General features: G+C 48.4%; 1 protein-coding gene across 1 annotated transcript in view; it reads right to left on the bottom strand.

The window, feature by feature from the left end:
• Positions 1–5,729, bottom strand: part of LOC122374713 (homeobox protein araucan-like) — a gene marked incomplete at its 5' end in the record, with an annotated part of 30,566 nt that extends 24,837 nt beyond the window's left edge. Inside the window, 2 exons of the mRNA XM_043353633.1 lie at positions 4,219–5,017; positions 5,405–5,729. Coding sequence (XP_043209568.1) covers positions 4,219–5,017; positions 5,405–5,729 — 1,124 coding nt within the window. The remainder of the gene's footprint in view (positions 1–4,218; positions 5,018–5,404) is intronic.
• Between the last annotated feature and the right edge of the window lie 7,750 nt (positions 5,730–13,479).

The raw sequence follows: 13,479 nt of genomic DNA, 5'->3' as shown, positions 1-13,479 counted from the left end.
GTGGCGCGAGACGCGTGCCGACGTGGACCCTCGTCCGGCGCCCCGTGGTGACTAAGGCGGACGGAGGGGATTATACACCGTGGGGAGTCTGGAAAGGGACGGGCGACTGTGTACCGCACCGCGCGGCTTGTGGGGCTCAGTTGATGGGCGGCCTGGGCCCAGAATGTTTCCTTTAAATTTGACGTGTAAGGGAATTTAAGGTGTTGCGTCGGAGTATGTAAATAAATGGGACTTGTAAATATTGAAATACGAGTGTGAGTATAGTGCTGAAGGGCAGGGATCGGAGGATGGAGCATAAAAGGCCATATGCCAACCCACAGTCGGGAAAGAGGTCATTTCCAAGGTGTCTGGCCAGAGCAATTTACAACGATCAGTTTTCTTTATCTGTTTGATTTTACACAGTGCACACAGGGATTATACGGGGAGCACACAACATACACAGGACCTCCCTAGCCTAACCGATACTGGAGCTTCTCCGGTTGACTCCTAAGTGCCCTTGCCAGTGGATTTCCTGGCACTCCATCCTCCCCAAATTATCCCACGGTCCAACAATAGCGATTACACACAACACACACCGGACCTCCCTAGCCTAGCCGATACTGGAGCTTCTCCGGTTGACTCCTAAGTGCCCTTGCCAGTGGATTTCCTGGCACTCCATCCTCCCCAAATTATCCCACGGTCCAAATAATAGCGATTACACACAATACACACAGGACCTCCCTGACCTAACCGATACTGGAGCTTCTCCGGTTGACTCCTAAGTGCCCTTGCCAGTGGATTTCCTGGCACTCCATCCTCCCCGAATTATCCCACGGTCCAAACGATAGCGATTATACACAACACATACAGGACCTCCCTAGCCCAACCGATACTGGAGCTCCTCCGGTTGACTCCCAAATGCCCTCGCCAGCGGATTTCCTGGCACTCCACTAATCAATTTACCAACGGTCCGCACACAAGCAACACACTAGACCTTGTTGCACACGAAATATATGTAATTTTATTCTACATGGACACTGCAAGGGATGGAACCGGGGAGATAGATGATGCACGTCACGCCCCTGTGCGTGGAGAATCCACCGACGCGGCCATGGGTTAGGAGGGAGATGAGACGCGAGTAGAGACGCGGACTGTACAAATAGAAAAATCGGGTTTCCCGAATGGCGCTAAACTCGGACAGACACCACTAGATATTAGGCCTCGATTGAGTAAGCCCTGGATGCGTGCAATAAGTCGCGAAATTAAACGTGAGGATGAAGGCGAGTCGGGCACAGACCGCCGAGGAGGGTTTCAAGAAATGTTACCCGGTCAGCCTCGTGTCCTGGCTCGGAGGGGACGACGGGCTGTAGTCTGTCTAACCTCTGGCTAGCGGGACACGGGACCAGTGGCCCGATTGTTCCGGCCCAGGGTAGGCCTGGGTGATAATTAAGGTCACGTGGGCTGTCGCCTGGGATGTGTATCGGCGGGTGGGCCGCCGCGAGATGACGGTGTTCCGTCTCGGATTAACAGCCTCGGAGGCTGGGCAGATTTTAGGCTGCCGGGCTGGCCCGGAAGCCCTGAACTATGACTGGAGCGAGATGCGGTCATCAGTATCACGGATGGACCTTAGTTACCCAGCCCGGTTTCAAAAAGATAGGTAGGCCCGCTATCGGTCCCTCAAGTGGTCGGCGCGGGACGTCATTTGAAGAGCGACATAGATAGTTTCGGAGGTGGTTAGGACCCCGGGCGTCTTAGCGAGGGAATCGTATGCCGCCGGAAGAGTAATGCCCCGCGAAGGAACGTATAATGCCGCAAGACGGGGGTGAACATTAGATACCGAGCATTCGAGTCGGGTGATCGCAGTCAGACGGTGCTGGCCACCCGCAGTCAGTCGAGTAGCTCCGGCCATGCTCTGGTCCTTTCGAATAGGTCTGTGACGACAGCTTAACTACCAGCCACGGATAGATAGGGCTTTGGACGCCTATGTGCTGGTAGTCGACGATGTGTGTTGAGTGCAGGATATCCCCGAGTGGACCTGCGTGCGTGGAAGACGCGTGTCGTCTTTGTAGTTAGCCGACGAGAGCTAACCTTTTTTTAGGTCGCCGGGTTGGCCCGGAAACCCTGAACTATGGCTGGTGCGAGATGCGGTCATTAGTATCACGGACGGACTTTAGTTACCCAACCCGGCTTTCAAATTTTAGATACGTCCGCCGCGGAAAGCCCGGGCTACTGAGTGCCCTGCGAGCTCTAGCTCCGGAACCGTGGGCTGGAGTGTGTTAGAGATGCTGACTGACCACTGGCAGCAGAAGGTAGGTCCACGCGTGAGTGGCAGTAAGACAAGGGCTGCGTACGTTGTTGCAAAGGTTTACCGGCCCATGCTGTAAGTCCATTGTTCGCTCAACAACCTGCGTGCGTGTGTGTTTATTATTTGTGTGTAGGTAGTTCGGCATGGTCTTGGACCCGCTATAAGTCGCGTAATTCAAGGGCGGAGTGCCGAAATCTGTGGTGGTTCGTATATTCTATTCGTGTAGCGTGAGCATTATGAAGCGTTTGTCTGATGTACGGAGCATTGTGGTTATGAAGGGATAACGGTTAATGAAATTTAAGGCCAATGACTCAATAATGACTTGCGCACGCCTTAGCACCACCGGGGGAAGTTAGGCAAAGAGGGAGGGATCGGAGACGGCTAACTCTGATAATTATGAGGTATAACTGGACGTATGACAGAAGTGAGAAGGGATGCACGAGTGGAAGTATGATTGTTGTGTATATCCGGTGGGAGATAGCCCTCAGCTAGGAAGGGCGCCGTTGTTTGAGAGTGGGACTTTTTGTTAAATAGAGTTGATTTTCTATACCAATATGATCGAGGGTAATTGATTAACATTTATCATTATATCCCATTCCCTAACCCTGGCCTATGTGTTTCCGATGATTGATCGCCCCGGAGAATGCAAAGACAGAGTCGGGACGAGTTCGCGAGGGGCTGAACCGAGAAGGGCTTTTACGAGTAGAAGCGTACCCACTAGGCCGATTTTAACACCCCCACTCGAGCCAGCCCACCTGCTGGAGAAACGAATGCCCGGTTAGCCCCGCAACGCCGCGAAACTCCGCTACACACCCCTCTGTCCAGTATGTCAGTTATGTTCGTTCCGCACGTGTACGAACATAACTGACACATTCAAGTTTCAGATATGTGGCGCCCTCCTTGTTGTTGGCGCCCTCCTTGATTGGCGCCCTCTCGTCCCGGTCCAATGCCCTGGTCCTTCGTAAATTCCTGGGTACGCCACTGGTGACGACGTCCTCTCAAATCGAGACGAGGGGCCTCGAGTAAAAAGTGGGTGGGCCAAAACACATGGTTGGCCCCCCCACCTCGAAAAGTGGGTGGGCACTTGCCCACCTGGCCCCCCCCTGTTCCTACGCCTATGCATTACACAGACATTTCAAAGCTCCTCAATGCGAAAAACATAGGTTTGCTAAGCAGTTAAGTCCTGCAAATCGGCTTAAAGGAAAAGGGCCACCTTCGTGAAATTTGAAGATATCGTTGTTTTTCATTTTGACATTATTATTTTTCATTTTCTTTTGAAAACTGGTGCCAGAAGTGCACAATTCGCGAAAAAGTATTTAAAACTATTTAACATATTGGTACTATGTTGATACTCTACGGCACCTACTGTATGATGGCATAGCGATGACGTCACACTCAAGCCAATCAGCGTTCAGAAGACAGACTCGTCGGATTGTGTCAGATAAGCTGATTGGTTAAAGCTGAGCTGGTTGGAGCTGATTGGTAAAAAACCAAAGCCTCGCCGCGGGTGGCTGTATTGTCGGATAAGAACGCATTCTTGGGATAAGGACGCATTCCTGGCGTATTTTCTTTTAAAATTGCCGATAACTACGAATGGAGGCCGAAATCGGCCGTAAGGAGGTAGACAAATAGGTTTTCGGACACGGGCTTCAAGATGGCTATCTCAGTTTCAATCCCCATGTTAAAGGTGGCCCTTTTCCTTTAAGTTGGTGGGGCAAAACGCTTATTGGTGGGGCAAAATGGCAAGTTGGTGGGGCAGGCGCCCCACCAAGTGAATAGGAAGCGCCACCCCTGAAGGACACTGGAACGGACAAGGGCGAACGTACCCCTCCAAAGGACCAGCAAGGTCAGAGCATGTGGCACGTAAGGAGCACATCGCTGTCACCAGGAACACAAAATGGGCATCGGGGACGAACGTGATCCATGGTACTCACTCTTTGTAGCCGGAGCCGTAGGGGTTGCCCATGTCGGCAGTCATTTGATGCTGCTGCGACTGGTGCGGGTGGTGATGGGGATACTGCTGCTGCTGCTGTTGCTGTTGCTGTTGCTGTTGTTGATGGTGGAGGTGAGGCTGCTGCTGCTGCTGATGCTGTTGATGGTGCTGCTGTTGCTGCTGCTGCTGCTGCTGCTGATGGTGTTGCTGATGCATGGACATGTGCGCCTGGTATGGGTCGGTCCGTCGGTCCACGGCGCCGAGGCGCCCGGCGCCGCCCGCCGCCATACCCGAGTACTGTCCACTGTACCCCGCCGCCACGCCGCCCCCGCCCCCGCCCCCGCCGTCGGCGCCGCCACTGCCGTGCGCGCCGGCCATTTTGGCGGCGCTCTTTAGTCCTGGCGGTGTGAGCGGCGGCGTATCCGCCGGACTCTCGCCGTAGCCAGTGGTACCGTACCCGGTCGACATGAACCCCCCGACCAGACCGGCGTACCCGCCCGCCGGCGCCGGCGGGTACCGGGCAAAGTCCACCGGGCCGGCCGCCCCCGCCGCCCCCGCCGCCGCCGGCAGGTAGCCGCTGCCGCCCCCGCCCCCGCCGCCGAGTCGGTCCGTCGGCCAGGAGCCCGGCGGCGGCGGCGTCTTGCAGACCGCTGTGTCGGCTAGTGACCAGATCTTTGGCTTCTGCCCGTCGACCAGCGCCCCCTTGGCCTGGAAGTCGAGCGCGTCGGGTGACAGCGCCTCGGCCTTGACCTCCGCGCCGGCCAGCGGGGACAGGCCCTCGCCGTCGGCCGAGGACGCATCTGCAAACAGAGGGTCAGCTCAACGGGTGCAGCGCGAGCCGCCGGCATGGCGTCAGCCGGTGCGAACACCCGCCATACGGGCGACTCAATATGCAGTGTGCCTTTATGCGGACTTGTGATGCAGATGACATGCGCATCGTGCAAACGGGAGAACCGGGAAACCAGGGGTGCCAGGACCGAAATGGCTTGGGCGACAAGCAGCTCCAGCGATCGCCTGAGCCTGATACAGCGAACTGGCTGACGTTTTCCACGAGTGACAGTGACTCGCCATCATTTGTCAGTGGCGCATACATCAGGTGGTGTCGGCGGTAATGTGGCCCGCTGAGAGGCGACATCACTCACCACCACGTGGGTCGGACGCCTCGCGCCGGCCGCGGCGCCGCTCACCTTTCTCACCGGCCGTGCCGTCCTGGTCGGCCTTGTCCTTGGAGTCGCCGTTTTCGTCGACATCGTCGTCCGATTCGGTCTTGTTCTTCGGCTCCCAGGTCATCTTGTTCTCCTTTTTCAGTCTTCGGCGAGCGTTGGCGAACCACGTCGACACCTGGGTCAGCGTCATCTTGGTGATGATGGCCAGCATGATCTTCTCGCCCTTGGTCGGGTAGGGGTTCTTCTTGTGATCGCTGAGCCACTTTTTCAGCGTGCCCGTCGACTCGCGCGAGGCGTTCTTCTTCCGGTGCGCCAGATCATAAGGTGCGTACCTGTCGAACAGAAAGGTGCGGGGTCAGTGGGTGAGGCGCAATCGCTCTAACTTGGCGCAACATTGCGTGGACATCGTTGGAAACCGATAGCTTAACTTGATAAACCAAGATACATACTTGGTCTCGGCTAGGCCTGCAAAACCCAGCTCAAGCTCCAAAAATCAATCACAAATTTCCTTTCGTCCTCTTCTAATCCGTGAACAAATGTTAAATCCTTATCGGTTTCCCTGAACATGGGTTTATAACGTTTTTCTTTGCTGCAAAATAACGGCTGTTTTCCTGTGACAAATGCCTGGACAACCGACAAGTTTTGAACAGGTCAGTGCACCTGCTCCCAGACTTTAAGTTCAAGGACAGTCAAAGGCAGTCAAGTTTCATGTGAGGTGACGAAGAAGCCTGACAGGGAGACACGGAATTCTGACACGGAAACACCGAAGTCAGATACGGAGACACGGGAGCTTGACACGGAGACACACACACACACACACACACACACACACACACACACACACACACACACACACACACACACACACACACACACACACACACACACACACACACAACGAATTTTATTACAAACACAAATGAAAATAAAAACAAGATGAGCATGCAATTGGCGCAAAAGTGCCTAAACACTTGAATCATGGCGCCTTTTGCTTAATCAGGTAACTCGTATTTACATATTTGTCTACTTGTTTGCTTCTTTATTTTGACTATGTGTTGACCGCCGCTCGTATAGGTGTGAGTTCATTTACCCGCTCGGTAATAAAGATGGATCAGCAGCCGGCAGCAGCAGCGCCAGGGGTTCCCTATTGTATATTTATTTATTCATTTATTTGTTTATTTATTCATTTATTTATTTATTTATTTATTTACTTATTTAATTTCATTATTTCATTTATTTTTACGCATCACACACTTTTGCGTTTCACACACAAAAACGTTTAGTTGACATAATGTAATTTTGGACCTGTTGTGCCAGTGTCAGGAGTTGTTCATGCTCGTTGGTTGTTCCGTGTAGAAGGAGATTCAGTTTACCTGTGTCGGATTTAAGGGCGAAGTCGTCACAAATATTATGAGTAATAAACCTGTATAAAGTACGTCGTTGTTCGATATATGATGGGCAGTGTAGAAAAAAGTGTTTTACATTTTCAAGCTCGTTGCCGCAGTGGCAGCTTGGCGAATCTACTCTTTGGATTGTAAATTGATGTGCATTTAATTTCGACATCCCTACTCGGAGTCTCGTTAATAGACAGTTGCCGATTTTTTTACCCAGGGAGTAATATTTCGGTGGATGCTCTTTTGCCTGCATTTTATATATTTCTTTTTTGAATTCCTTCTTTGTCCTCAGAGCTCTGCTCTCTTCCTTTAGTTGATTCCAAAGTTTGGTAGTTGCTGGGATATACGAATTATGATATTTTGTAGTACGATTAACTTGTACCGTTCTAGTTGTTGCGTTTCTTAAGGGTCTATCAATTTGGTTGATTCGTTGTGGTGGTATTATTTCTTTGATGTAAGATGGGATTTTTGGATTGTTGATGATAGAGTAGTACATACTAAGTTTATGTTGTTGTCGTCTTTCTGATAAGGTAGACCACCCCAGATCTGTTTTGAGTTTGTCAGATGAAGTCCTAATGAGGGTGCCTGTGATAACTCTAGCAGCCCTGTTTTGGAGTCTTTCAAGTCGCAATGCGTCGCAGGTCGTAATAAGTCCGTCGTATATTATGTCTGAATTGTCGAAGTGGGGTCTTATGTAAAGTGTGTAAATTTGCTCTAGTATATTCCTCGGTAGATATGACGCTATCGGGTACAGTGGTCCTAAGTTTCTGTTTACTTTTCTTATTATATCGTTGACGTGCTCCTTGAACATTAAGTCTTCAGAAAACGTTAAACCTAAGTGCTTGTGATTTTTATGTATGGGTATGGGTTTTCCTCCAAAAGTTAAGCGCGGCGTAATTTTTCCAATTTGTTTGTTGCTGAATGTTTGCTGAACTGTTTTTGTTGCATTAAAAGTAATCAACCATTTCTCCCCATATTTGTAAATCTCGTTTAAGTCGTTTTGCAGGGAACTTTCTACCTCAGCCAGATTGGCTGTCGTGTGTGAAGCATACATAGACGTATCATCTGCAAAAAATAGAGTTTCGTTTAATGTTTTGTTAGATAAGTCATTTAAATACAGAAGAGCCAAGAGAGGACCCAGGACCGAGCCTTGGGGGCAGCCAGCATTAGTGCTGAGGATGGTTGAAAAGGAGTCTTCGATTTTTACACGCTGCCTTCTATCCGACAAGTAAGAAGTGAACCAATTTAGAAGGTTGCCACTTGCCAGTTATTCCAAATTCGTATTTACATTTATGAAGGAGACCCTTGTGCCAAATTTTGTCGAAGTAACGGGATATATCCAAATAAATAGCTGTAAAGTCTTTTCCAGTGTCAATTGCTTTATACAAGTTATGTGAAAGGTACATCAGCTGTAATTGGGTGCTGTGGTTTGGCCTGTAGCCACTTTGTTTTTCGGTGAGAAGATTGTTGTTCATTAAATGTTCATAAATGTGCTTAAAAACCAATCGCTCAAAAACTTTTGAGAGGCAGGATAGGAGGCTTATTGGCCGATAATTCGATGCATCAGATGGCGATCCTTTGTTTTTAAAGATCGGTTTGATATTTGCAAGCTTCCAAGATCCTGGGAAGATTCCTTCACTTAGCGACTTATTGAATAAGTTAGTTAATGGCTCGGCAATGATAATAGCTGTGAGCTTTAAAATTTTAGCGGGGAGTTCATCTGGACCAGTTGATTTATTTGGATCTAGGGCATTTAGAGCTTTAAGGACGTCTTGATCGGTTACTCTAATAGAATTTAAGGTTGGGAAAGGCACTGGCTGTGGAGTCAACTGAGTTGCATGGGTGTCAGGGACATCAATATTTGATTGAGCTGCAAAAAAGTTGTTGAGAAGTGATGCTTTATCCTTGCTCTCTGTAAATATATGACCATCTGTTGTCTCAAGAGGTGGTATAGATTTATCTGGTTTTCTTCCAGTTATATTCCGTAGTGTTTGATGATACTTGTGTGGGTTTTGCTTATTTTCTAACAAGGTTGACACTTGTGTCTGTATGTATTGTTGTTTACTTTGTTTTGTTATTGTTGTTGTTAAGTTGCGTTGTTCTTTCCACCTCCTCCAGTCATATTCAGTCTGGTTGTGCTTGGCTCGTTTAAACAGTCTGTCTCGTTTTCTGATTGCACGTTTAAGGTCAGCTGTCACCCAAGGTTTGTCTCTCTGTCTTATAGTCACTTTCTTGGTTGGTATTGCTTGGTGTGCAGCATTTAACAGGGTAGCCGTGAACTCCTCTATGGCCGTGTCAATGTCTTTTTCAACTATGTCGTTCCAATTTGTATTCATAAGTGTTTGTGTTAATCGGTCAGCATTTAGTTTGTCATATTCCCATATTGTCTTGTGAGTGTTCGATATTGCAGACAGTTTCATTTTCAATGATACAAATGTTGGAAAATGATCTAATGTAGAGAATGGTGATAGGACACCGCTGTCATTAATCAGTTGTGTGTTATAAACAAAGCATAGGTCACGGAGGTTTCTAACTTCAGAGGATGGTCTGGTGGGTTCACTTATAAGTTGTGCAAGTTCTAGTGATTCTGCTACATTTTTCAGTTTATTATCAAATAAGGTGATACCACTGTGGTTATTTTTGTTTTGTAAGTAAATATTGCCTGCATTGAAGTCACCTAGAACAATGATGCTGGAGGGATTGTATGCATGGGCTGCACTTACACTTTCACTGAAGTTGTCCAAAAAATTGTCTAGTCTGGATGTGCTGAGGTTGGGTGGCAGGTAAAGGCAACAGAGGATTATAGTTACATGGTTTAGTTTTACTTTAGCCCAGATCCATTCTTCATCATTTATTTCAAGTTCTGTGAGCCTAGTAATTGGTATAGTTGACTGGCAGTATAAAGCTACTCCTCCTCCTCTTCTATCACGATGTCTAGTTATTGGTGTGTGAAACCCATCAATGTTGTATAGGTCTGTATGTACGCTTGTGTCTAGTTTGGTTTCTGTCAATGCTAATATGTTTACACCATGAGTTTCTATAAATAATTGTAATTCATCAAGTTTTTGGGGTGCTGTTATGCTATTAATGTTAATATGGGAGGCTAGCAATGTATCATGATTGAGTTTAGGTCCAGGATTAATTTCCACACCTCCAATAAGAAGCAAGTCCTTGATGTTGTGATGTAGGTTGAAATGTCTCCATTGAGAGTTAGTTAATGTTTTGTTGTTGGTTGTTTGACCTTGTCGATATTTATATTTAGAGCTAGAAACGTTTCTTTCATAATTGCTTTGTTCAAATGTTATTTTGCCTGTCAATAATGGAAGGTTCTGGTCACGGGATACCCCTGACGCTGCCCCACCAGCTGCTGCCATCAGAGTTGTTTGTGTGGGTTGTAACAACAAGCGCGTAACTACTTAAGATATTGACAGCGGACACCATGGGACATTCACATAGTATTCACAGCTTTGTTTGTTAACATTTGCTTCATTGTGTTACATGTTATTGTTGACATTATTTGGGCACACATCAATATTATTTATAGAATGTGCTACTGTTGTTTTGTGTTGTTATATCATATGACATGTTATCATACATCATATCATATATCATTAGTTATAGGCATATGTATCACACTTTGTTTTGGTATTTGTATATCACACAGTATTTGCTATTTGTACTTGATCAATTGGAACACATTTTGTTATTGATAGGTACGTAGACACTAATGTCTGATTGACGAAGACTCGGAAGTCTGGCACAGAGACACGGAAGCCTGACACGGAAGTCTGACACAGAAGTCTGACACGGAAGCCTGACACGGAAGTCTGACATGGAGACACGGAGGTCAAAGTAGCGGATGCAGCTGTTTACCGACGTGACCGTTGGTTATCTAAATAACTATTATGATATTACCGAGTGCTAATCGAAGCAATTTATATCTTTCTGGCCGATTGTTCACGTCTTTTTGGCTCTTTCATGAAATTGTTTCATGATGTCTCCAGTACTGAGTACATCTGCCTTCATAGATAACCATATCAGATTATTTTCCACATACAGGTAAGCCAGGTATCCAATGATTCTATCCTTACTCATTTCCGTCAGACGGACAGACAAAAGTAACCTGGTGACTCTGTCGCCTAAAGTCCGTTCCGCTGGTCAGGGTGAGACCCCAATCAGCCGTAAAGCCGGCCTGACCGAGGACGACTCGTCCCTTTTTGTCGCGTGTCTCTGCCCAGCTCCGCTCGATCGCGCTCTCGCTCTCTTCCACTGCTTATGCAGAGTGGACGGAGACAAAAACAGGACCAGGCGGGAGCGGCGACCGGGCCACGGGAGTGCCGACTGGGGACTTAAAGTGACGACTGAACCCTAGAGCACCGGTCGAGCCTTGACCTCTGCACAGTCGAGTTGCGTTTAGGTGAGTCACGAGGGCAGAGTAGCTGTGGGTGCTGGTGAGAAGACGTTGCCGACCGCTGCAGTTAACAAGCCAGCTGTCAATTCCACGACAAGAGAAGCCCAGAGAATATAGAGAATTACTGAGGTCAGTCAGTGCTATACCTTCTCCTCCCGCGCCTACTTCGGGGAAACAGACAGAGCCGTTCCAAGGACAAGGAAAAATGGGAGCGGAGCTCCTATCGGTTGCGGAGCACCCGACAGCCAGTTCAGATAGGCTGAGGGGAGCTGGCGGTCAGCGAGGAAGGCTGCTATGCTCAGCCGCTGATCGGGCTTACTGTCCCTTTAGTGTCGACCAAGGCGTCTCGGGAAGTGAGCTCTTGTCTGGTAGATTTCGCGCACCGGCTTATTATGCGACAACGTGCACCTCCGGAATAATTAACAGCTTGCTATACCTGCAGCAAGCGGTACTGATTTTCGGTAATAAAAACGAAGCAACTGGTCGGGAACTCTCAATTTTCCACAGTCGTTTAAGTATTCTAAGACATGATTTGAGCAGCTTCCGTATTATAGAAATTAAGCATGACTCTTTCACCGTTCATAAACATACTCGATGCATTCTGAACGTTGATGCCCAAGTGTCATACTTGCTGTCTGTCAGCAGAGCGGCGCCACCTGCTCACTGCCCAGTCAGGGAATGCTGACCGCAGTGGTGTGCAGGGCTCACGGAATCAGCGACAGCTTACTCTGCACGGCTCAGCGCAGACAGACCGGTCGGAGGTGTGCTAAGCCCCCACACGTCTCCGGCCGGCCGAACTAATCGCTCATACCGCAGCCGCCCAGCCAGCGACTCGGGCCGAGCCGACGTGGTGAGGAACACTGCTGGAGAGACAGAAAATGGCAGGGTGCTTGAACAACGGGGTAGGACATTTCACCCCGAGATGGCCTTATTGAGTATCTTTTTCTACAGGCGGCAGGACCATGGCGTTGTACTCTCTAGGTCGCATAATATTTACGCTTTTCTTCAGTGTTCTCTCATCTTCATTAACCCGCGCCCTGCTGGGGGGGGGGGGGGGGTGTTTGAACACCCCCTTGTGGTTTTTTGCGAATATCTCAAAAACGGCGGCGGTTTTTGGTACACCTTATCATACATCAATTCTACACATGTTGTGAAAATTTCAGACCAAGGTCATTCAAGGTCAGGTCACCAGGTCACTTGAAGTGACCTCACCTCATAAAAACTTTCAATGTCTGTTATAGCTATACCGAGTGACCGATCGCTTTGAAACATTCAGCGATTGCTAAGAGCAATAGCATGTACAAAATGTATATCTCAGAATTTTGATATCGATGACCTAAGGTCAGGTCAATTTTGCGACCTCCCCATTATAAGTCAATGGGAGAAAATTGAAATGCGCCTCTTTTGGATAAAAGACATTATAAACACTCCCAAACACCGAATTACAAGTGGTTTAGACACACTGAACATGAAAATGGTGTCCGTGACCCTTGTTTATGCCCTGAGGTCATCTTAGGTCACGAATGGTATCTAACAGTTTTTCGCAAATAACTTTTGATAGAGGCATGCTAGAGCGATGAAAACGCCTTAGATGTGTTCTGCTCGACGATACGGATCGACTGATATGCAACATGACCCTTTCCGGTCAGGTCATGACCTTGACCTGAGGTCAAATTTTCAAGTTGACCTTTCAAGGTCAAGTTATAGTTCATTCGATGCGTCTTAACGAGAGGAACACGATGCCGGTAAAAGTAAGCTCGTACAAGGCTTGGGTCAAAAGTTAATGCAGAAAAACTGTTTTCGAAAAAAATCGGTTATTTTTGCAGTTTTTGCCCCTACAGGCAAACCGTTGACGTTAGGTCAAATCTGAGAGTATTACTCAGAAAGGGCGTTAATAGGCAATCGAATGCGCTCTTCCGCGGCGCTGTAGCTCTATTGGTTCCCGAGTTATGCGTTGGCTTCTTGGAAATTTTCGACATTCGACCTGGAAATCGGCGAAATTTTGCTTCAATGACCTCTGGTGACCTGACCTTTGACCTGACCAAAAAATGAACCGAAGTGATTTCGTCATTAATTTTTACGCTCTTTCGAACGCCGCCTTCCGCGTATCGCTACGTGGCCCAGGAGCCGAGTTACAAGGGGGGGGGGTGTTCAAACCCCCCCCCCCCAGCAGCAGGGCGGAAATCCAGGACCCAGCAGGGCGCGGGTTAATTGACTGTGTTCGTTTCTCTTTTGATTTCTTTTTTCTCTCGGACTTTTCTCTCTCTCGCTCTTCTCTCTCTCCTCTCTCC

Source organism: Amphibalanus amphitrite, unplaced genomic scaffold, assembly GCF_019059575.1.
Source record: "Amphibalanus amphitrite isolate SeventyFive unplaced genomic scaffold, NRLGWU_Aamphi_draft 001699F_arrow, whole genome shotgun sequence".
Classification (NCBI taxonomy): domain Eukaryota; kingdom Metazoa; phylum Arthropoda; class Thecostraca; order Balanomorpha; family Balanidae; genus Amphibalanus; species Amphibalanus amphitrite.
Note: the sequence above shows the minus strand (reverse complement) of the source record. Positions and strands in the feature narration are given on the sequence as shown.